We start from the raw sequence: 26,218 nt of genomic DNA, 5'->3' as shown, positions 1-26,218 counted from the left end.
TATGGTTATAATTTAATGTTATAAAAGAAGCTTAAAACATAGTTAAACTGGCAATATTCCATTGGCTACCATTGGTAGTTCAATCGTGAGTTTGAGATTTTTTAATTTGCCCATATTTATAGAGGAAAAAGATACAACATATAGAGTTAAGGTTTTCTAAAAAATTACAGTGCAGTACAGGCCTACAAAAAAGGCCATGCCTCAGAAAACAGGCCGAGATTAGGAACTTTTACATTTGAATTAAGACAATGCAGACTGAGCTCAGCAGAAGCTCAGTTGCCAAACATTCCTTTTGTCCTGGGTCTTCATGACCAGCTCCTAGAAAGGTGTTTCTTGCAGGGGAGGAGGGGTAAATCTAAGACCCAAAGACATTCACAACAAAAGAGTCTGTGGGCCAAGACTTATAATGATTATGCTGGAGAAATTAAAATTATGCCTACTTCCCTCCATGATGTTATAACTTTACCTGCTAACAAAAATATTGTTCAATTTGTTTTGATTACTTTGTGTCCACTTCCTTCCAAAGTTGTTAAAAATGAGATGCTTTTGGTTCCTCTAATGTATGTAGCAATATTTAGAGGACAAGGTTGCCTTCAGCTTGACTTTTATCTGATACTCTCACTCAGCTAAAAAAGATTGGTTATTGAATTAATCCAAAACAAAGTTCAAACTTAAGATTTGTATAGCCTGACTTGCCTACTCCAGCTGCCATTCCAGTAAATACATATAGAATTATTATAGATCTAGAAGATGTTTTTATACCATTCCTTTCCATTTCTGGTAATGGTGAGAGGTTTATATTCAGTAAATTTATTCATAAATTTTAAGAGCCCAAGAAGTGATATCATTACAAATGGTTGCCTCAAAGAATGGTTAATTGCATATATATATATATATATATGTTCCTTTAATATAAAAAATTATTAGTTTAAATTTTTTAATATATATTATTCATTATGTGATACTTTATCAATGGATTTCTCTAAAGGACTTTTTCTGCAAGCCTTTGCTCCAATATAACGAGCTTTAAAAATTTTTGGAGTACTTGTTGCTCCAAAAAGGATTCAAAGGCAGTATCTTTTCAATATTTGAGACTTCAGTTATATCCTAAGCAGATTGTGGCACAGAAAATTCTAATAAAAATAGATAGTTGGGGCTAGAGAGATGGCTCAGTCATTAAAGACTAGACTTATAATTAAAAATATAAGAATTGAATTTCCAGAAACCACATGGTGGCTCACAACCATTTGTGGTGGGATCTAGTGCCCTTTTCTGGCTTGTAAGTGTACATGCAAAAAGAAAATGGTTTGCTTTTAATTTGATTTGCATTTAATGATTTTCAAAAGTTGTTAAGAGATATTAATTGGCTAAAATATTATCTTAAGCTTACCATAGAAGGATTTAAACCTCTGTTTGATATTCTCAAGGGGCTACAAGTTCTAATTCCCCTTGACAATTAACTATAAAGGAGAGATAGCTTTGCTGAAAATAGAGTAAGCTGTTAGTTATGAACAGATAAATTATATAGACTATGATAAATTGTTGGCTGTTTGTCTTATTACTACTCATATGCCCACAGCAGCCCTTTGACAAAAAAAATAATGTAGATTTATGTTTCTTCATCTACAAGTAAAGCTTAAACATTCTATTACAAAATTATTATTGTAATAATAAAAATTATAAGATAGAATCCTAAAAGCCTTTTGGATAAAAGGTTTATTCCTTATTCCAAATAGCAATTAAATTGGTTATTGAAAAATAATGATATTTGGCCCATTACATGGCAAACTTTTTAGACAAATTCAATGATCATTTGTTACAATTTTTGTCTATGCATGCTTTTATATTTCCTAAAATTTACTACACATGCAGCCCATAGAAGAGATGTTTGCTATATTTACTATATTTACAGATGCCTCATCTATTGAGAAGACAGTATGTGTAATTAAATCACATGTTTATTTTCTTGAGTTTCCAATGCTTCAACACAAATAATTAAATTATGTGTTGTAGCCACTGTTTGAAATGCTAAAAAATCAAGCTTTCAATTTATATACTCATAGCCAGGATATGGCTCATGATTTATAATTGCTTAAAATTATTTCTTTTTTAGATATTGCTAATTCTCAAATTTTATTTAAAAAGTACAGCTTAATTTAAGAAACATGTACTGTTTCTTAACTTTATAAGACATTTAAAAGCTCATTGGATTGTCTGAACCACAGGACAATGCCAGAGCAGATTTATATACTAGACATATTATAGGCCTTTCAAAAATAATTGGCCATACAATTTTATTCTTTACAATATCAAAAGAATAATAGCTTAAGACAACAATTTGACATTTCTAAAAAGTATACAAGTTAAATTGCACAATCTTGTTCTCAATATCTTCAATTTTTCATAATGGTGTTAAGCCTTGAGGACTTATACATAATCAATTTTGGCAAATAGATGTTACTCATTTTTTATTTTAAAAAATTAAAATATATACATATGACTTGACACCTTTTAGGCTTTCTAGTTATAACTAATTTAATAAGAGAAGCAACTAAAAATATAATCAGTTATTGCCTATGTTATTTTCCTGTGCTTCATGTTCCATATAAGATTAAGATAGATAATGGCACTGACTATTACAGTTATTTGACTACAGTCAAACATTTGAGATGTTTTGTTGACAATTTAATATTACTGATATTTCTTTATTATCCTCAAAGACAAGAAATTGTAAAAGAGAGATTATGAAACTTTTAATAAATATCTTTATAACTCTCTAAATATGGGGAAAACAGGTAATGGTGCTTCTTCCCTGGTTTTATAAGTAATTCTTTTAAAATGACTTTTTTAAACTAGAAAAGAAAAATTATACCCCACAAAGTCACCAAAAGCACACTTTGCTTTTGTTTTATTTGTTTTAAATTTTCTGCAAACTGATTCTAAAGGTCAGTCTGCAGCGGATCACCACTGGCATCCAGTTACTTACAACTCCTTTGCCATGGTCTTGTGGAGAGACCCTTTAACTAATACTTGATATGGTCCCGATCCTGTTTTAATTTGGGGTCATGGGTCAGTCTACATTTTTCAGAAAAAGAGAATGGAGCCTGATGGCTGCCTGAAATACTGGTCTGTCAAGTAGCCACAGATCTTGAGCCTAATAATTATGATTCTAATGATAAAGATGGCTCAAAATCTTTATCAACCAACTGATTTAACTTGACATATAATCTCCACTCTTAGTGGAGAGTGTTTTTTACCATTACTTAAAGCCACCCACTATATACCTGGTGGACATACTTGTATCTGATCCCTGCTAATTAGCAGTTGGATTAGATATTGAAACATTTCCATTCTCAACCTTATTTTCTATACTGCTTGGATAATCATGTTGCTTTTAACCTTTGAATCTTGTATTTTAAGCAGACTGATTGCCCTCACACAGAATCACTCCTAGCAAGTTCAGCTACTTCCTCCTGACAGTTACACATCACTGTGAAAAATTGCATCTAGTACATGCACACAGGTCCTTTGGTCTGAATGTGGTCTTGGTCTAAAGAGTGTGCCAATGATGGTCGATTAGTCAATGACAGGTAAGAGTGTTTTGAGCTCCTATAAACCTAAGACAGAGGCATAAATCAATATGCTATGTATGTTTTCCTCAATGATGGGTAATATAGGAGTAATATAAATGCCAACCTAAGCCAGCCACTCTAGACCATAGACAGGATGAAATATTGTGCCCCGTCCAGATATTGACACTGCCATCTTAAAAAATTAAGGGGGGAACTGTGCCCTTCCTTCAGGCCTGAGCAGGCCTGCGAGCCATTTACCACAATAGACCAAACAACAGTAGGCCCTATGAGGAGACATTGCATTGCTGGCCATGGCACCCTGCAGTCTGCTACTGGAGCTAGAAGAATGGACCGCCTGCTAAGCTTGCCTTGACACCTTCTGGCTACTATCTCCTTGCCCAGCCCCTAGGCTGAACAGAGAAGAGACTCTGGGGAGTGTGGCTTCCCCATTATATGTGAAAACAAAATATTAAACTTGGGGACTTGATCAGAGAACTTTGTCTTGGCCTCATCTCTTCTTTGCCTCCATACGCCTTTCATTCCCAGCCTTCCTCTCAGGTGAACCTGATAGCCATAGCTGCTGGTAGCTACAGGATAAGCTATGTCCAGTACCTGGAGACCATCAAGAGTCACTTACAATTTGCATGGAGTTGAATGTGGGCTTTTTCAATTTTGAAGTCATTTCTTAAAATTTCTAGCATGTAAAATCCTGCATCCTTCTTAATGACATCAACTATCAGCAGTGATCCATTGGTGTATACCATCTCTCTTAAGCTGTATGCCTTCCCAAGGATAGTGGAATCAAATGCTTTGTTGTATTCTGCAATTTTGAATTGGTCTCTCTTATATGCTGATTTGTACCAGAAAAATGCTTGAAAGTCTTTTGGCATATTATGAACTAGGAGAAGAACACTTTTTCCTACAGCAACATTCTGAGGAACTGATTCAATCTTGACTTGCAAATGGTTACAGCAAGTAGAAAGGGAATCTAGACAAAAAAGAGAAAAATAATTATCATTTAGAACATTGGCTTGGTTAGAAGGTGCTGATTTGTGCTGCGCCAACCCTGACCAGCAGGAATTAAGACATTGAACAAACCAACTCTCAGCCCAGAACACTGGTTCCTACCTGTCTGGGCCAGAGCATTGAGTAGATCTTGGATGGCAGCTCTGCCCCCAACATTCAAGAACCCAGAGGAAGCAGGGATCCCAGGCGCTCGAACTCAGGCAGTATCTTAGGTAAGCAGACAGCAGGGCCCGCCCTAAACAGGCAGTAACTGGGAACCAAAAGGACCCAGGAAGTCACTCCCGGCACGGAACACTGGTTCCTTCTGGTCTGGGCCAGAGCACTGAGCAGATCTTGGGTGGCAGCTCTGTTCCCAACCTTGAAGAACCCAGAGGAAGCAGGGATCCCAAGCGCTCTAACTTGGACAATGTCTCAGAAACTAGTTGTCAGATCTGAGGCCTGGATGAAACCTCTGCCAGGTCTGCTGTTGTGTAGACCCCGGATTCCACCTGAGACATACTGGAAGGTCCACTCAATCCAGAGCCACAGAGGAACAAATGAACTCAGAGCTTCAGACAACATATCCTGAGATATTCTAGAGGAGACACTGCACCCAGAACAGCAGACACCTAGCTGGACTACTACCTTGGAGGCACCATATCCTGAGGCATCCTAGAGGTACCACTGTACTCAGTGCAGCTGGAAAAGATCACAGAGACATCTGGACCCCTAGGAGATCAGACACAAGCTAGATAACTAGAAAGACAGGCTTGAGTCAGAGACAGCAAGTACAGGCAGCACTAGAGTTAACCAGATGGCAAAAGGCAAGAGCAAGAACATAAGCAACAGAAACCAAAGTTACATGGCATCATCAGAACCCAGCTCCCCCATCAGAGCAAGCCCTGAACACCCCATCACACCAGAAAAGCAGGAATCAGAATTAAAATCACTTCTCATGATGATGATAGAGGACTTTAAGAAAGACATAAATAACACTCTCAAAGAACTTAAGGAGAGCACTGGTAGACAGATAGAAAACCTTAAAGAGGAAACACAAAAATCCCTTAAGGAATTGCAAGAAAATGCAACCAAATGGGAAAAGGCATTAAACAGAACCATGCAGGATCTAAAAATGGAAGTAGAAACAATAAAGAAATCACAAAGGGACAATACCCTGGAGATAGAAAACCTTAAAAAAAGATCAGGAGTCATAGACACAAGTATCACCAACAGAATACAAGAGGTGGAAGAGAGAATCTCATGTGCAGAAGATACCATGGAAAACATTGACACAACTGTCAAAGAAAATGCAAAATACAAAAAGCTACTAACCCAAAATATACAAGAAATCCAAGACACAATGAGAAGGCCAAACCTAAGGATAATAGGTATAGATGAGGGGGAAGACTCCCAACTTAAAGGACCAGTAAATATCCTCAACAAAATTATAGAGGAAAACTTCCCTAACCTAAAGAAAGAGATGTCCATAAATATACAAGAAGCTTACAGAACTCCAAATAGTTTAGACCAGAAAAGAAATACTTCCCGCCATATAATAGTCAAAACATCAAATGTACAAAACAAAGAAAAAATACTAAAAGCAGTAAGGGAAAAAAGCAAAGTAACATATAAAGGCAGACCTATAAGAATTACACCAGACTTCTCACCAGAGACCATAAAAGCAAGAATATCCTGGGCCGATATCATACAGACCCTAAGAGAACACAAATGCCAGCCCAGACTACTATACCCAGCAATACTGTCAATCATTATTGATGGAGAAACCAAAATATTCTATGACAAATCCAAATTTACACAGTATCTCAACACAAATCCAGCACTTCAAAGAATAATTGGTGGAAAACTCCAACACAAGGAGGGAAACTACAACCTAGAAAAAGCAAGAAAGTAATCTTCCAAAAACCCCAAAAGAAGATAGTTACACAAACATATCTCCATGGATGTTAGCCCAAAAGCTTGGAGTATCGAAGACTCAACCCACAGACCACATGAAGCTCATGAAGAAGGAAGACCAAGAGGGGATGCCTCAGTTCTACTTAGAACGAGAAACAAAAATGCTCAAGGGAGCAAATAGGGAAACAAAACATGGAACAGAAACTGAAGGAGGGGCCATCAGGAGACCATTCCACCTGGGTATTCACCCCATGTACAGCCACCTAATCTAAACACTGTTGTGGATGTCTGGAAGTGCATAATGTGAGGAACATGATATAGCTGTCTCCTTAGAGGTTAGCCAAAGACTAACACACTCAGAGGACAATGTTCACAATTAACCACTGATATGATCAGGGGTTTCCCAATGGAGAACTTAGTGAGAGGACTGAAGGAGCAGAAAGGGTTATTGACCCCAGGTGGAAAGCAACAATACCAAACAACCAGAGCCCCCCAGGGTCTAAACCACCAGCCTGGGAACACATAGGGAGGGACCCAAGACTCCAGATGTATATGTAGGAGAGGATGGCCTTGTCGGACATAGGTGGGAGAGGAGTTTCTTGGTCCCATAAAAAAATGAACACACAGTGGGGGGAGATGTGAGGGCGGGGAGGGGATAGTGAGGGGGGTAGGTGCAGTCACTGCCTCATAGAAGCATGAGGAGGGGGATGGGATAGGAGGTTTCTGGGTTGTGGGAGGAAGTAGGCTAAGGGGATAAATCTGAAATGTAAATACTACAACCAATTTTAACAAGCGGGAAAAAAAGTCTTCAGAACCAACATCTTTAAAAAAAAATGTCAGCCCCCTGGGGGTGGGAAATTTTTTTTCTTGATACTAAAACTTGTTCTGAGAATTGTACATTGCAGAATACACAGCCTTGGGGTATCTACTCATCAAGCATACTGAGCAGACCTGCCCAAACCTCTGATGTCCTGGAATTCCATCTGGATTCAGTGAAGACATCAGAGGCTTATCAACTTACTCTTCCCCCCACCCCTCTTCTAAAATCTCAATGCCCTTAATCAGCTTGAAGAAGTTAAAGAAGAGTCAGCGCCCCTATTCCCTGAGCTTGGGGACTAATGTGGTTAATATTGGTCTGTCTTTCTAGGGACAAGTAGTGGTTTTGTTGGAACAGGGGGGATTAGCTAGGACTTATTGCATAGCCATAACCTATTGGTAGAAATCTGTATAATTATTATCAAGATGAAGTTATAATTTCTTAAATGGTACAAAATTTACTTTGATCTCAAATTTAAGGTTTTCATTGGCACGAGCCTCTTATTAATATAAAAATGAGATGAATATTGATACGCTCCTGGGCATTGTGCCTGTATAACACATTTAGGAATACAATGCCTAGACCCAGCCCTTTTTTAACCTTTTTAACTGATTTGGGACGGTTAACCTATGAGTTAAGGGACTATAGCAAATTCATATTTTTGAGTTTATTGTTAGGGTGTTTTCCATATTTTATTTAGAAATAGCTGAGAGGAGTGAACAGACAACAGTCCAGGTTACCTTACATGGATAGTTGGTTTTCAAAACATCAGAAGTCCTACAATAAATATTTAAATACTGACACTACAAATATTTATATATTAATGTTCATATTGATTAGAGACCTGTCTGCTCCTGACAGCTTCCTGTTGTGGATTCTAAGAAGAAATTGAGCATCCTTGGAGTTACTCCAGTTGTGTGGTAATAGCCACTAGGCAAGAATTGCCTCTCTCCATGTACAGACAAATTACTGTCCAGAAAAGGACACACATGCAGAATAGTTGACTGATTATATCTGCCTAGACAGAGTAATCAGTCCTTAATAATCCTGCATCACCAAGGTCTGTCAGATGATTCTGGGCCAGAAGGCTGAAGATTTGATGCTCCAACGTTCGGTAGTATAGGGGCTTTTCAGGTGTTCAGAGGTCTCTATAAATTGGCTAAGTTTTACAAGCTATGCTTTGTGCTTCCCACAATTATAGTTAACTCAGTCATTCTGGATTTCTGACGGGGTTGAAAACTTATAGCTATTTACCGTAAGAGAAAAGATTTGAGTGGATGGTTGTCAGCTGACATTCATCCTAAAGCCAGGTTCAGAACTAAATGTTTTAGTTAGGATAGATGACAGAGGTGCTGGTTAGTCAACAAAAGGATGGACTGGGTAGTAGGACTATCTTGTACCTCACTGGTACAAATTGGCATAATTATGCTCTAATTGTATTTTGAGAGAAAAGTTTCATTTTAACAGGAAGGGTGATGTGTAGGAGGAGCTAAGGTAGGAGGAGTACTGAGAGGAAGAAAAGGAGTAAGAAGAGGAGAAGAAGAAGGAGAGGAGAAGCTAGGTGATGAAAGAGAGAAAGAGGGGGGAGACAGGGAGGCAGATATTCATGTGTCTCCACCAGTCAAAGATAGTTGTTATATCTAGGTTGGGTAGTGGGTTACACCTCTGATTGAACAATTCCAATCTTATAACGCTTATGATTAACATTATTTAAAAAAATATAAATGCATAAAGGAAAAGGGGGCATGGGATAGGGGTTTTCTAACGGGGGGGGGATGGGGAAAGGGGATGGCATCTGAAGTGTAAATAAAATATCTAATAAAAAAAAGAAACTGTCAAAAAAAAAAAAAAGACATTGAACAACCGGTTCCTTCTCACAGCAGTTTACTCAGGATGCTTAGCACTTGGTAGTTAAGATGGCGAGCCTGCGGGCCCTTCCCGGCTTATAAACCCTGCCAGGAGCCCATGAACTCATGCCATGTATCATCTCTCCATAGGCTTGTGACACTTGCGTAAGATCAGGCCACCTTGAAGCACAGCTTTCACACCTAATAAGGACTTATTTATCACTTGGCCCTTGGGTGGTCATCACCATCTTGGGGCGAGGTTCTTATGGCGCCTAACAGTTCCCCCTTTTTGTTTAAATCGAAAAACATCACAGGAAGCATTGACCTGTACCCAGCAATTAAAGTATTTACAGGGGAAGATTGTACTACCCTCCCTTCGGGATCACCTCTCAGAGTGATGGTAGACCCATCCCGCACTCCTTTTTCACCAGGATGGGATCAAGGGAATGGAAAAACCATATGCATACAGGTATACCTCCCTGTGCCAAGATAATCAGGAAATCTGGCACAGTGTGGTGCCTCACCCAACATGTGACTATTCTTTCAGGCTAGCAAGCCATACTTGGGGAAATGCACCAATCTCAATGACATAAAAAGCTTGTGCTATCATGGCAAGATCTCTCTTTCAGGCTTGAGCCATATGGCAGAGGCAATAGAGGCAGAGAACCGAGACACCTAACAAGACTATAGCCAACACCCCTATGCCTGCCCACTCCTTCAGGTGATGCATTGCTTGTCAAATGCATGAAGACAGTCCCTCAGCCAGCGTAAGATTAATCCAGGTGGAATTCACTGTGAACGATGACAACTCACAGCTTTCTCATCAAGCGATTGAACCCCTCGGATCAGTTTCCTATCAAATGCTTAGACAATTCTTTGGACAAATTAGCAGCATGTGTCATGTTATAATAAGGAACGTTGACTACACATAACCCACTCATCTTCCATTCTCATCCCAACACAGAGTATAAAAGCAACTTTCTCTATAGCAATCTATCTTATCTTTATTTATACTACTATTGCTAACTATCCACAAAAAGGTGGCCAAACACACTGATGTAGGGCTAAAAGAAACATTTCTAAAGGATCCCTTTCTCTCCACACTTTCATAAAGGATGCACCATAACTGGTACCACCCTATAGAAACAAATACTACCCTCTAATCCTATACTAAAATTTCTATTTACACTGGCTATATCATCTTTATAAGGCAAAAAAGGTAATCCTAAACTCTTATTACTAACAAAAAAGCATGGAAAAACTTGTGCATCATGGCAAATTGGCATTGGAACCTGAAACGCCAACAGAATCACCCATCATGGTTCCATCATCACAGGACTTGCTTTCCAGAGTAGAAGCAGGAGGATCATCCAAATTGTATCAACGAACCAGTCTCTCCGGGACCCATATGGGATCATCTCTTGTCTGTGGATAAACACAAACAGATCCTCTGGACCAGGCCAGAACAGGATCAGTGCCGTTCCATTTTCCAGTTAAAACATCTTTCCACTGTACCAATCCTTTTCTTTCTGGAATCCAATTAGTATGTCATTCAGCCAAGGAACTACCTTGCTCATCCACTTGCAAAAAATTTAAAGTAAATAATGCAAGGGATATCCTTTCTTTGGGGTTGTGTCCATGGCCAATTCCCCCTTTTTGTTTAAGAAGTCATTCTTTAAGGATACAATGGTCTCTTTCCACTATGACCTGTCCTTGTGGATTATAAGGCAATCCATGTTTTAAAGTAATTTGCATTTGTTCACAAAAGGATACAAATGAGGCAGCTGTATATCCCGGGCCATTATCTGTTTTAATAATCTGGGGCTTACCCCAGGCTGCCCATGCCTCTAGGCAATGTGCAATGACATTTCGAGCCTTTTACCCCATTAAAGGGGTGGCAAAGATAAGTCCTGAACAAGTGTCCACTGAAACATGGATATATTTTAATTTTCCAAATTTGGAAAAATGAGTCACATCCATTTGCCAAATGTGAAGAGGCTGCAGGCTTTAGGATTAACTCCTGTTCCTGGAGGATTATGATGAACACTGCAATCTGGGCAGTGCACCATGATCTGTCTAGCAGCCTCTCTGGAGATGCCAAATTTAAGCTGTAATGTATTAGCATTGACATGAAAATTGGCATGAAATTGTTTAGCCAGATTTACTGGAATCTCAGTAAGAGAAAGGAAGACAAACTCCCTTCGAGTAGCCCCATCAACTTCTGCATTAGCAGTACTTATAAGTCCTGGTAGGCCTGTATGGGCTCTCACATGTTGCACAAAAAATGGAAGTTGCCATTTCCATAGAAGAGCTTGTAACTCAGCAAGCAAGCAAAATATAGGACTGGAGGTCTTAATTTTTCCAGCCACTTCTAATTCCTTTAATAAATTTACCACATACAGGGAATCAGAAATCATATTAAATGATTGTGGGAATTTTTTAAACACCTCAATTACTACCTTCAATTCAATAATTTGAGGTAAAGCTGGAGGAAATTGTATTATCACTGGTTCATTGGTATTAACTTTATAAGAACCACAGCCAGTCTTTGATCCATCAGTATAAATAATGGCTGCCCCAGCTATTGGAAAACTCTTTGTCACTTTGGGCATAACAATAGGGTGTTCCTTAAAAAATTGAATCAAAGGATGCTGGAGATAATGATTATCAAACTCTCCAGCATATCCACATTTTAAAATTGCCCAATCATCCACAGTGGCACATAACACTTGCAATTGATTGCTGTTACAAGGAATTAAAATTTTAACTGGCTCTATTCCAAAATATTGGAAAGACTGTTGCACTCCTTCTAGAGCATATAGCAACAGCAGTAGGATAATGATCCAAGGTTTTTGCAATGGATATTTTTGGATGAATCCACTTTAATGGTCCATTCTGCCACAAAACAGCAGTAGGTTGAGCTTTTGTTTTAAAAATAATTAATAAAATATTTTCTGTGGATTCACAACGTCGCAATGACGACTTTGCTATCTCCTTTTCTACAATTTTCAACGCATTTAGCCCTTCAGGAGTCAACTCTCTGGGCGAATCCAATGCAGCATCTCCACACAGAAGATTATACAAAGGCTGAAGCTGATAATTGGGAATTTTCAAATAGGGCCTAATCCAATTAATATCTCCCAATAATTTTTGAAAATCATTTAAGGTCTTAAGATGATCTTTTTGAATCTCAATCTTCATTGGCATTACTTTATCAGACCCAATTTTTGCACCCAAGTAGGATACTACTTGGTCTTGTTGGACCTTTTCAGGGGCTATATGCAACCCCTGAGCTTGCAATTTCTCAATTAATAAATGATAGGCTTCTTGTAACTGTTTTTCATTCTTATGTGATAATAAAACATCATCTACATAATGAAAACATTTAGGATTAGAAAATTTGTCTCTAACGGGCTTAATGGCTGCTCCTACATAAAGCTGACACATAGTAGGGCTATTAGCCATGCCTTGAGGAAGCACAACCCACTCAAATCTTTTATCGGGCTCTAGGCTCTTCCTGATTAATGGAAGGCAAGGTAAAAGCAAATTGTTCACTATCCTTTTCACATAAGGGAATGGAAAAGAAGCAGTCCTTAATATCAATCACAATAATAGGCCATTCCTGAGGTAAGGTTGTTAATAATGGAAGGCCATGCTGAATGGGCCCCATGACTTGCATCTGAGCATTAATAGCATGCAAGTCATGCAATAGTCTCCATTTTCCTGATTTTTTCTTAATTACAAATATTGGAGTATTCCAAGGTGACACTGAAGGTTTTATATGGCCCATTTCAAGTTGCTCTTTTATCAACTCCTGAGAAGCCAATCATTTTTCTGAGGACAATGGCCACTGAGGAACCCACACTGGGTCCCCAGTCTTCCAGTTAATGGGTATGCCACCCCTAGGAGCCCCTAGGAAAAACCCAGACCCTGTCTAAATGGTCCAGGGTTGGGAAGGACAGGATTTCGTCGTCCCTGTAAAGACTTCCCTAAACCAAAGGACAGATGCCATCCCATCTGTCTCATAATCCTTTTTGAGGATTGTGAATAATTACCTTCATTGGATAACTTAAAATCTATTTCTTTCAACAGATCTCTTCCCCATAAACTCACAAGGAGATCCAAGACATATGGCTGAAACATTCATTTATGACCCTCCTGGTCTTTCCAGGGAAGTTCTCTTGCACTCATATCAGGAGACTTAGCATAACCCAATCTTTGCAACATCTGAGAGGATGCTTGTATGGGCCAATCTGATGGCCAATCTGTAAGGGCAACAATGCTGCAATCAGCACCAGTATCAAGAAGTCCTAATAATTTCTTCCCATTGACTTCCAAATTAACAAGAGGACAACTATCCAAATCTAAGGATAGAAATATTGAATCTGGACCTCCTGAAGAGCCAAACCCTTGAGTTCCCCTTTTTCCTTTTTTGGATGGGAACAATGCATGTAAGCTGGGCAATAGCACTAATTGAGCAATTTTGTCCCCTGGGGAAATTGCGGTAATTCCCCTTGGAGACAAAGCAAGAATCTTAACTTCTACTTCATAATCAGAATCAATAATTCCAGGGTGGATAATAAGGCCTTTTAAGGTTGAAGATGAGCGGCCAATCAACAATCCAACTGTATCTTTAGGTAAAGGTCCTTTAAAGTCTGTACTAATAGGCTGGACTCCTAATTGAGGTGTTAAGACCAGTCGAGCGGTGCAGCGGAGGTCCAACCCTGCAGAGCCTGATGTCGCTCTCCTTGGAGCGGATGTAGACTGACTTCCTGTACCTGTGTCTCCTGATTTTCCACTGCCCCATATATTTGTGGGCCCTGGGGTCCTGGGCCCCACTTCCCATTTTTTGGACATGCACTGGCATGGCCAGGAGCTAAAGGCTGTCCATTAATGTTTTTGACTGACCTACACTCACTGGCCCAATGATTACCTTTCTTATATCTGGGACAAAGCTCAGATCCTGGGTGTCCGCTTTGTCTTTGCCCCTTATTGGGACATTGTCTCTTTAGATGACCCTGCCAGCCACATAGAAAACACACCCCTGGGGTGTTTCCCTTTCTTTTTGTCAGCTGCATCACCACAGTGGCCAAACTAGCATTAGATAGAGGCCCTCCAAGTTCTCTACAAGCTTTCATCCATGCCTGGAGTCTTTTTGGCTTCCAGGGGGTTATAGCCTTAAGGCATTCTCTGGTGCATTGTTCAAAAATTAATTGCTTAATCAAGGGCATGGTGACATTGGGGTCACCAAAGATTCTTCCTGCTGCCTCCATCATACGAGCCACGAAGTCTGAGAATTGCTCTGTAGGTCCCTGAATGACCTTAGTTAAATTGCCAGAGACCTCTCCCTTATTAGGCAGGGCTTTCCAGGCTTTCACAGCCATGCTGTTAATCTGATTATACACCTCCAAAGGATAAGCTGTCTGATTAACAACCCACTGACCTTGTCCCATTAACATATCAAAGTTCCAAGCAGGCTGATTATTGGCTGCATTAGCACGAGCCTGTGCTTGAGCATAATCAGTATATAAAGACTTCCAATCAAGATACTGTCCCATCGTTAAGCAGGCTTTTACTGTACTCATCCAATCTGCAGATGTCATGGCTTTTAAGGCAATCCTCTCTAACTGGGCTTGCGTAAATGAGGCATTAATGCCATAGGACTTCACTGACTCAGCCAAGGCTTTCAGTTGTTTAAAATCTGAAGGTTCGTGATATCTTTGTTGATTGGCATCCTCAAAAACAGGAAAGGCTCCTGTGGCCTCCTTCCACATCTGAGGGCAAAAAGAAGATCTCTGATTCAATGGTGGGGGCTGTGGAACCTCAGCATAAGGCGGGTTCCTGCAGGGGGAGCCAAAGGCGGCATACTGGGTACCGCCCAGGGTGATGGCTTAAGCCCACTTCTGCCTTTTCTCCCATCCTCCTCCTTTTTGCTTTTCGAAAGGGCTATCACCTCCATTTTGGCTAGCAACTCTTCTAGATCTTCCTCCATTTTGTCTAACTCATCCTCTTCTTCACCAGAGCTTTCTGAGCTGCTATCATCAGAGCTTTCTGAGCTGCTATCACCATCCAAATCCTTCAGACTAGAATACAGGCTAGCAATCCCCTTCTTACTTTCACCACCTTTCTCTGATCCTCTATCAGAGCATTCAGAGTGAGATTCCTTAACCGGCTCTTAGAGCCGCCTTAGAGGCATGAATGGCAGACTTGCGTTCTTCACTTTCTAAACAGCGGTGCACCAATTTCCAGATTCCTCGGACCCCTCCTTTTAAAGTTCCTTGCTTCCACACAAAATCTAGATCTCTTCCAAGTTTATCCCAGCTGGACAACGTTAAGTGTCTGGACACCGTGAACCATGGGGCAAAGGTATCAACTTCCTGAAGAAAATTATCTAGGACTATATCTTTAATTTTAAGTCCTTTCGTTTTCAGCAATTTCCTTAAAGCTAGCATTACTGGACAGGAGGTAAGAGTTACCCATAGTTTCACTTTCCTTCTTTTCCTGCTTGCTGCAAAACGCTTTACCGCGGTTTGACTCTTGTCTCCTTCCAAGACCCTTTTTAGAATCTTGGCCCTATTTGTTGGGCACTTACTGGTCGACTGCCCTGTCCACTGAGAGTTCTGGAACTCCGGGACTTTAACGTCCCCGTACCGGGCCACCAAATGTGCCGTGCCAACCCTGACCAGCAGGAATTAAGACACAGAACAACAGGTTCCTTCTCACAGCAGTTTACTCAGGATGCTTAGCAGTTGGTAGTCAAGATGGCGAGCCCGCGAGCCCGAGAGCCCTTCCCGGGTGCAGCTTATAAACCCTGCCAGGAGCCCATGAACTCATGCCACGTATCATCTCTCCATAGGCTCATGACACTTGCGTAAGATCAGGCCACTTTGAAGCACAGCCTTCACATCTAATAAGGACTTGTTTATCACTCGGCCCTTGGGTGGCCATTGCCATCTTGGGGCGAGGTTCTTACAGTGCCTAACACTGATTTTTGTCATGAGGAAATAGATTTCTTGCTTAGCCTAAAGCTGCAGGTGTGGTATGCCTATCCTACTTGTTGAATATCATCAATATGATTTTCATTCTCTCAAGGTGCTGAGTGTTTTATTTATCCTCAAGGATCTCTCTCTCTCTCTCTCTCTCTCTCTCTCTCTCTCTCTCTCTCTCATTTTTTCATGGGTTCATCCTCAATACCCTCTAGTCAGATAGTCAGATACTGTGCACAATCATGGATCATGGCAACTTAAGATTGAGATAATACCTACTCTGAACTCTGTGAATTTTATTCTAATTTGCTTTATAGCTACAAACAATCACTAACTGCACCTGGCAGATATGCTTGCTGATATATCCTGTATCCCACAGGATTTGGGCTGAATGATGGGAAGGAGAAGTCTGATCCTCTAAAGTTCAAGTATTAGAATAGGTTGGAATACTAGGATAGCTGGCTTTAGGTAATCTTGACACATGTTAGAATCCTTTGAAAACTGAAACCCTTGGTTTAATATGCCACAACATGATTCACCTATGGTATATAATGTTTAATGGGATATTGATATTAAAGGGTCCAGACCACTTCAAGACAATCCACCCCCTGAGAGATGATAAAAGAGAACACAACACACAGAGCAAGCCAAAAGGGTCAAGACACCATGCAGCACTCCTCATTTTATCTACATTATATCCTAGATTATATTTATAGACCTCTGATACTTGGAGCTGAAAAATACCCTAGTTTGAAATGATTGGCCTAAAACCCTGGTTCCCTCTAAGCACTGAGAAAAGTAAGGGAAGTAAGGGCAATATCCTGGCAAATGATTCTCAGGGTCACCTGTTTTCAGTCCTGGGTCAGATGACTGTTTTCAGGCCTTCCTGGTACTCACTTCTATGTGAGGATGCAATGGTTTCCTCATATACATGGCTAAAACTCTGATTCATGGCAGACTCTGACATCTTAAGCTGAGTTGTTTCCTTTCAATGACACCTTTGGTACAGGGGAAAGTAAGATAACAAATTCAGATCTATGGCTGCTTGGCTGTACCATGTGTGGCATGCACTAAGTGCTCAAACAGAAACATGGGGACTCAGTCCAGTGGCTGAAGGAGGACAGAACAGGCATGACAATCCTGTGAGTCTAAGCCTCACCCAGACCTGAACAATCACAGAGAACTACTTACTGTTCAGTTGGAGTTGCACATGTGACACTTTATCATTCATATCTATACTCATAGTTTGTAGAGTATAGAATCCACTATCTTTCTGTGTGACCTTCTGGAGCAGCAAGGATCCATTGCTGTACACTGTTTCTCGACCACTGTATGAAGGCCCTGGGATACTTGAACTTGTGGCTATTATGTGTTGGATTAGCTCAAATTTCTTCTCTGCAATCATCCCTTTGTACCAGAAAAGGGATATGAGGTTTTTTGGGAGATTGTGGACCTGTAGAAGAACACTTTCACCTTCAGCAATGCTGGGTGGCACTGATTCTATACTGAGCTGTGCAGTGGAGGGAGAGTCGTTGAAGTTTGAAACAAAGCCTAAATATAAAGAGAAAGAATCATATTAATTGTGACCTTTGTGTTTTCATGAGATGAGGCCTTCTGTCCTGAGCAGTGTACATTGTAAAGCCTAACTGTGTGGGGAGTGTCTCCCTGTCCTACTCTGTGTCCCTCTACTTGTGGTATTCTCTACATGGTACTCTCTACTCAGATGTCAGCATTGTTCTGGCTCACTCTCTTTAGATACCTGATATCATTCCGTATAGAGTGGTATAACACTCTATGTTTGTCTCTACACACCCTGCATATTAACTCCCTTATTCTTTGTTACTCTTGCTATTGCTGTTTTGTTGTCTTCTGTACTTCTTGTGGTTCCAATCACTGGACTTCAGATTTCATCTTTTCCTTTGGCCATACTTGCAGTCAAATGAATCTGGTACATTATAAGATTTTAAATTTCTCTTATAATTTTTTAGGAAATGCAGCCTAGAAAACAAATCAGATACCTCTGGATAATAAATGAAAAAAGAAAGAATGAATAAAGTTCTAGAATCCTCTATGTCTCTCTAAATAGGTAGATATATAAAAAATTAATACATTTATATGTATATATGTGCATATATGCATATGTGTACATACATATATATGAAGCATAGGTTTTGGTATAGAGAGCTACATTTTTCCAATTGCTTTCATTTTTACACTTATTTATTCATTATAATTGTGAGTGTGAGTCCTATGTAACTTTCCTATAAGTCCCATAAGCCCATCAGGACAGTTAGTTAATAGGCTGGGAACATGTCCAGCTATGCTCTCTTTCTCAGTAACTAGGGAGTATCCCATTATTTCCTCAACCAGGTGTTCTCATTGTCTCTCAGGATCTTTCTCAAAGACACATTCCTGGACAGAATTCCAAAGTGTAGACAGGGGCTGATATCCTTGGGATGAGTTACCCACCATAAATTAAGGTACCTACATGGTGAATTCAAATGAAGCATTCTGATCAACTGCAGTTAGTCTGTAACATGTGACTCCTGCACTAAGTGCCCAAGTCCCAACATGGAGATACAGCAAACAGCAAGGTTGTCTACTCTATGTGTATACTGAAGTGCAAATACCCAATGTGGAGAACAATACAATGGGAAGGTGAGTAGATCCAGCTCCTTCTATACACTTCAGTGTGTATAGTAGGATAAGCCATGTGCAGTGCCTAGAGACCATCAAGAGTCACTTACAATTTGCATGGAGTTGAATGTGGGCTTTTTCAATTTTGAAGTCATTTCTTAAAATTTCTAGCATGTAAAATCCTGCATCCTCCTCAATGACATCAACTATTAGCAGCGATCCATTGGTGTATACCATCTCTCTTAAGCTGTATGCCTTCCCAAAGATAGTGGAATCCAATGCTCTGCTGTATTCTGCAATTTTGAATTGGTCTCTCTTATATGCTGATTTGTACCAGAAAAATGCTTGAAAGTCTTTTGGCATATTATGAACTAGGAGAAGAACACTTTTTCCTACAGCAACATTCTGAGGAACTGATTCAATCTTGACTTGCAAATGGTGACAGCAAGTAGAAAGGGAATCTAGACAAAAAAGAGAAAAATAATTATCATTTAGAATATTGGCTTGGTGAGAAGGTGCTGATTTTTATCATGAGGAAATAGACTTCTTGCTTAGCCTAAAGCTGCAGGTGTGGTATGCCTATCCTACTTGTTGAATATCATCAATATGACTTCCATTCTCTCAAGTTGCTGAGTGTTTCATTTCTCTTCAAGGATCTCTCTCTCTCTCTCTCTCTCTCTCTCTCTCTCTCTCTCTTTCTCTCTGCCTTTCTCATTTTTCTCATTTTTTCATGGCACTCTCATTTCCACCTAAGTTTGAGATGATGCTTCCTCTGAACTCTGTGAATTTTGAATTTTATTCCAATTTACTTTATAACTACAGATAACTACTCACTCCACCTGATCGATATGCTTGCTACTCTACCCTGCACCCCATGTGGTTTGGGCTGAATGAGGGCAAGAAGTCTGATCTTTTTCTCCATCTCAGGTATTAGAAAAGATTTGGGTACTGTAATGGCTGGCTTTAAGTATTCTTGACACATGCAAGAGTCCTTTGGAAAATGGAAGCCTCAGTTTAATATGCCACTATATGATTCACCTGTAGTATATAATGTTTAATGGGATATTGACATTTCAGTGTCCAAACCACAGACATGACAATTCTGTGAATTTAAGCCCCACCCTGCACTGAACAATCCTAGAGAACCACTTACTATCCATGTAGAGTTGCACATGTGCTACTTCATCTTTCAGATCTGTACTCATAGTTCGTAGAGTATAGAATCCACTATCATACTGTGTGACCTTCTTGAGCAGCAGAGATCCATTGCTGTATACTGTCTCTCGACCACTGTGTGCAGGCCCTGGAACACTTGAATTTGTGGCTTTAATGTATTTGACAACCTCAAATTTCTTCACTGCAACCACCCCTTTGTACCAGAAAAGGGATAGAAGATTTTTTGGAAGATTTTGAACCCATAGAAGAACATTTTCCCCTTCAGCAGTTCTGGGTGGCACTGATTCAATGGTGAGCTTGGTATAGGGAGAAGGGTGCACACATGTCCAAAGAGATGCTAGAAGAAAAAAATTCATATAAATCAGAACACTTTTTGGTAAGATGATGTTCTTTATCCTGAGCAGGTATGTTCATTGTTAAGCCTAAACATGTGGGTAAGTGTTTCTCCATCCTACTTTGTGCCCCTGCTCTTGTATTTTCCTCTGCATGGTACTCACTACTCAGGTTTCAGTATGGCTGTGACTCACTGCCCTTGATGTACCCGCTAACATTCATTGTAGATTGGTATTGGGTTGATGCCTCCTGTTACTTTTTCCGTACAAACCATGTAGCTTAACTCTCTGACTCTTTGTTGTTGTTGTTCTCTTTGTCTTGTGTTTCCAGTCAATACTGGACTTCAACTTGAAGCTTTTGTTTACCTGCTAGTCTTCTAGTCAACTAGGGAAGTGGCATCATGAGAACTTTTGATTTTTCTTATAATTTTTAAGGAAAAGCAGCCTGGAAAACAATCATATACCTATGAATGAATCTATTTTGTTATAGGACTTTGTATGCCCTTAGATTTGTTTAAAATATTAGTAAATTTGGGTATATCATGCTATATTTCTTCAGTTTTTTTTATTTTTACACTTATTGACAAATTACATTGTGTACATTCATGTGCATGGGTGTGTTACAGCATTTATAGGTAGGTGCATGACATAGTACCTATGTTGAGGTCAGAGGACATGTTGAGTTCATTAGTTCTCATGTTATCAGACAATGATACAAATGCCTATGTCCATTGAACTATGTCACTGTTAAATACCTGCTTGATATTTTTGTTTGGTAAATCATGGCTGACAACACCAGTTTCCAGAAAATTTAATAGTGGTTAGGTTTATGTAAAAAGAAAAATTTTGCTCTCCTGGATCTGAGGCCAGGCACAGATCCCTGCTTGGTCTGCTCCTGTGTGGATACCAGATTCCCCCCCAAGACATCCTAGAGGATCCACTGAACCCAGAGCATCAGAGGTACCACTGAACCCAGAGCAGAAGAGGAACAATTGAACTCAGAGCAACAGACAACATATCCCAAGACATCCTAGAGGAACCACTGTACTCAGAGCAGTGGACACCTTATCCTGAGACATCCTAGAGAAGACACTGCACCCAGAAAAGCAGACACCTAGCTGGCCTGCTTCCTAGGAGGAGCCATATCCTGAGGCATCTAGACTTACCACTGTACTCAGAGCAGCTAGAGAACATCACAGAAATATCTGGACCCCAAAAACTCAGACACAAGCAAGATAAATGAAAAGGGAGGCTTCAGTCAGAGACAGCGAGTACAGGTAGCACTAGAGTTGACCAGATGGCAAAAGGCTGTTCCGCACGCCTCTCGTGTCCCCTTTTTACCCGTGGAAGAGAGACACGTGAGACAGTATTCGGGTATCACCACAGCGAGGCTTTAATCTGTAAAGACCTCGGAAGCACCAAAGACAGGAAGAGGCACAGCTTAAATACACCTTAGCGTGCCGTATTCACTTCTGATTGGCTGTTCACTCATTACCCATAATACGCCTCAGGATTGGCAGTGACTTTTGGCGCGCTTTTGCCTCTTTGCACCTGCGCAGTTAGTTGTTTACTAATGGAGAGGACACGATGTCCGCGCCATCTTGGAATGGCGAATTATACCACCGCTAACAGCGGCTTCCTACATCTCTCCCCGTTTAAATTATTAATATGAAACAGCCTTTTGCCTATTAAGCACAGCATCAATCAAGATTTGAACTCAAGCCCGATCAAGCAAACTCCATCTTGGAGGAATAAACAATCAAAAGCTTACAGCCCGAAGATTCTCCCTTACCCTACCAGGTGCAATGGAAACAAGTCCTCTGGGTGCAAGGGCTAAGGGGATGTAAAGAGGAATTGACACCCATCCCTGTGCAATGGAGTATAGCTCCCAGGAGTGCAAGGGCTGTCAACCTACTATTTAGGTACCACAGCTATTTAGGCAAGGGCTGGCTGGACTTAGACCTCTCATCGACCCAGTGCAATGGGCTGAACCCTTGGGGTGCATCGACTGAGGGTCTCAGTCATCGGCTACTTTCTTAGCCTAGATAGTCAAATTTCAGGGGGAGATCTTTGCTCCAAGACTGCGAGTGCTTGGGCAATAGCGGCCTTGTCACGTTTTTGTTGGGCTCTGAGCTTACAGACCAACCATACATGAACACCAATCCACAACGTGGGGCTGCATCAAACAGGCCTATCCCACCATTTAAGAAAGAAGGAAAAGGCAGAAGAAATTCAAGAAGTAAAATCGCCAGGGGTAACGAGGTCCATCCGCACTCCATCAAGGCTCAAGATTCGGATTTGCAATTGCTGCACCTGGTCCAACTCCCCAGTCAAATTCCCTTTTAAATAAGCAGAAAGATTATGGCTTTGAACAAGTGTATCATTCACAAATCTCAGAGGTGTAATACCTAGATGTGGGGTTGCTGACACGCAGCTCATTTGAACCACATCTGTGAGCTGCTCCACATGGGCCTGGAGCAAATCAGCTCTCTGATTGACCAAAGGATGTCTGATATGCATCCACTTTCTGTAAAATGGTCAAAGCCTTAGAGGTCTTTTCTGAAATTTGATTAACAACAGTAGCTGCTGTACCTTTATTAACCATGGCTAGGTCTAGTGATCCATTCCAGCATTGTGCCAAAAGGCATGTAACATTCTTACAATCCAAGATATCAGAATTATTCTGAAAGTTGGATAACATAAAGAAAAATGGAGGGTCTACCCACACCGAGACCGGTTGTGCAGATGCATTCTTAAACACCTTATTAATTTTAATGTTATTCAAATGACTAGAGATATTAGATCATGTAGCCAAAACATTTTGTACTTCATGAAATATACCATTCAACAAGACAAAGGCAGATACACCTTTTTTTAACATTCTAAACAGTGGCTACAACACATAATTTAATTGTGTTGAAGCAGGGTAAACTCAAGAAAATACACATATGATTTAATTTAGGACTTGCATCTCTTTGAAAATATCAAACAGAGGTTTAAATCCTCCTATGGTAAGCTTAAGATGAGGTTTTAGCCAAATAATATCTCTTAACAACTTTTAAAAATCACTAAGAGCAAATCAAGATTAAAAGTAAACCATTTTCTTTTGCATGTACACTCACAAGGCAGAAGATGGCGTTAGATCCCCACCACAAATGGTTGTGAGCCACCATGTGGTTGCTGGGAGTTCATCCTTTATATTTTAAAAGTCTAGCCTTTAACGGCTGAGCCATTTCTCTAGCCCCATCTAATTAGGATATAACTGAGGTCTCAAATATTGAAAGACACTGTCTTTGAATCCTTTTTTGGAGTAACAAGTACTCTAAAAAATTTTTAAAACTCGTTACATTGGAGCAATGGCTTGCAGAAAAAACTTCTTTAGAGAAATCCACTAGTAAAGTATCACACAATGAATAATACACACCAAAAGATTTAACCTCTTAATTTTTTGTATTAAAGCAGCAACAATATTTGTATATATAAAACGTAAAACAATTAACCATTTTCTGAAGCAATTATTTCTAACAAATATCACTTCATGGGCTCTTAAAAATTATGAATAAATTTACTAACTGTAAATCTCTCACCTTTAGCAGAAAAGTAAAGGGATGGTATAAAACATCTTTTATATAAGCATTTACTGAAATGGCAGCTGGAGTAGACAAGTTAGGCTGTATAAATCTTAAATTTGACCTTTATTTTGGATTAATTTAATAACCAATCTTTTTTAGTCCCATGAGAATATGGGATAAAAGCCAACCGTATTCTCTAATAATTGTTACATACATTAGAGGAATCCAAGGCATCTCATTTTTAACAACTTTGAATATAAAGAAATTAAAACAATTTGAACCATATTTTATCAGCAGGTACAGTTATACTCATGGAGGGAAGTAGGCATAATTTTAACGCCTCCAGCATAATCATAACTTTTAGCCCACAGACTGTTGTAAAGTCTTTGGGTCTTAGATTTATCCCTTTTCTCACAAGAAACAATGAAGACAAGAGACGAATTCTTGTAAGCACATTTCTAGGGCCTGGTCTAAAGACCCAGAACAAAAGGGAATGCTTAGCACCTGGGCTTCTGTAGCTCAGTCTGCATTGTCTTAATTCAAATGTAAATGCGCTTAACCTCCCTCCGGCCTGCTCTCTGAGGCTTGGCTAGGCCGAATTGTGCATTTTTGCTTTTAACTTTAAACCTTAAATTTAAACTGTAAACCTTAAAAGATACGTGTTGTATCTTTTCTGTATCTAAAATCAACACCAAGTAGATTACCTTTATGCTATAAAGTTTTGCTGCCACAAAACAAAGTGTAAAATTTAATGGAAAACTTGTAGCATTGTATAACTCAGGCTGCTGGCCAGTGAGCCTGAGGACAGAGCAACAAAGTAACACTCAATAGCTGTAAACAAAAGCAGCGCTTCAGCAGTTGAATGTACTGGCAAGGGAACAGGCCAAGATCTAATTATGTCCCACAGTGGTATACTTATCCCCAAATCGAACATCAGTATCAGGAGAATCAGGGCTGTAATCTTGCAACCTAGCTTCATTCTTCACAATCTGCACCAGCCTCGTAGGGACCCAAGTTGAATTGTTTTCACCTGTGGAATAAGCACAAACAGCTTCCCACCCTGGGCCACAGCAGGCCCTCAGCCAATCTTGTAGCCTCTTGTTCTTATGAGGGACAATGGTTGTACTGCATTCAGCTGTGGCATTTTCAAAGATCATCTGTTCTATCACTGGCATTGTTTGCTCTAAGCTCGCAGGGCACTCCCCATGTGTCTGCCGGCAGTATGCCGTTTCCCAGAGCAGACCGTCTTCCCTCCTCTGCCTGTCTTTCGCACCACGCTCTCTTGCTCTCGCTCTGCCGGGCTGCAAGCCGCCCCATGTAGCAGAGCGCAGATGCTTCCCCAAAGATTCTGTCATAAAGAAGGATCCTTTTGTCCTCTGCTCTCTCTCCACCCGCCGGTGAAGGTTCCATAAGCTTAATGAGCTCTGCAGTAGCCCTTGTTCCTTTTGAGTACTCTTTCCTATGACCAGGCTCTTTGCCCTGCCTCTGTTGTCCAGGCCTTTTTGCCTGTTTCTCCTTTCCAGGCTCCTTAGCCTGATGCCAGCTAACACGCCCTGGTTCTGGTATGCTAGAGTGGCCCTCTTTCTCACAACACAAATAAGTTAAAAACAAATGCAATGCAAGCAAGAGGCTAGCTAGTGGAGCGGCAGCGGTGAGTTTTAATAAGCTTGCCACAAATGCTTCCACCCCAGGCATATCTTCCAGAGGTGTACCTCGTCCTGTAGTCTTTTAACCCGCCCCAAAACTTGGGGGCCTCTGCGTCGCCTTGAAACTCCCGGGTTTCACCACCAGTTGTTCCGCGTGCCTCCCGTGTCCCCTTTTCACCCGTGGAAGAGAGACACGTGAGACAGTATTCGGGTATCAGCACAGCGAGGCTTTAATCTGTAAAGACCGCGGAAGCGCCAAAGACAGGAAGAGGCACAGCTTAAATACACCCTAGAGTGATGTATTCACTTCTGATTGGCTGTTCACTCATTACCCATAATACGCCTCGGGATTGGCAGTGACTTTTGGTGCGCTTTTGCCTCTTTGCTCCTGCGCAGTTAGTTGTTTACTAATGGAGAGGACACGATGTCCGCGCCATCTTGGAATGGCGAATTATACCACCACTAACAGCGGCTTCCTACATCAGGCAAGCACAAGAATGTACACAACAGAATCCAAAGTTACATGGCATAATCAAAACCCAGTTACCCCATCATAGCAAGCCCTGAACACCCAATCACACCAGAATAGCAGGATTCAGAATTAAAAATCACTTCTCATGATGATGATAGAGGACTATAAGAAGGATGTAAATAATACTCTCAAAGAATTTAAGGAGAACACAGGTAGACAGATAGAAGCCCTTAAAGAGGAAA

General features: G+C 40.4%; 1 protein-coding gene across 1 annotated transcript in view; it reads right to left on the bottom strand.

The window, feature by feature from the left end:
- LOC117714118 (cell adhesion molecule CEACAM5-like) overlaps positions 1-26,218 on the bottom strand; it is a 51,826-nt gene that overhangs the window by 7,651 nt on the left and 17,957 nt on the right. Inside the window, exons 3-6 of the mRNA XM_034510768.1 lie at positions 19,932-20,291; positions 18,889-19,239; positions 17,333-17,692; positions 15,248-15,250 (exon numbers count right to left, since the gene is read on the bottom strand). Coding sequence (XP_034366659.1) covers positions 15,248-15,250; positions 17,333-17,692; positions 18,889-19,239; positions 19,932-20,291 — 1,074 coding nt within the window. The remainder of the gene's footprint in view (positions 1-15,247; positions 15,251-17,332; positions 17,693-18,888; positions 19,240-19,931; positions 20,292-26,218) is intronic.

The sequence above is a fragment of the Arvicanthis niloticus genome, chromosome 1 (assembly GCF_011762505.2).
Source record: "Arvicanthis niloticus isolate mArvNil1 chromosome 1, mArvNil1.pat.X, whole genome shotgun sequence".
Classification (NCBI taxonomy): domain Eukaryota; kingdom Metazoa; phylum Chordata; class Mammalia; order Rodentia; family Muridae; genus Arvicanthis; species Arvicanthis niloticus.
This window is presented reverse-complemented; position numbering and strand designations above follow the sequence as displayed.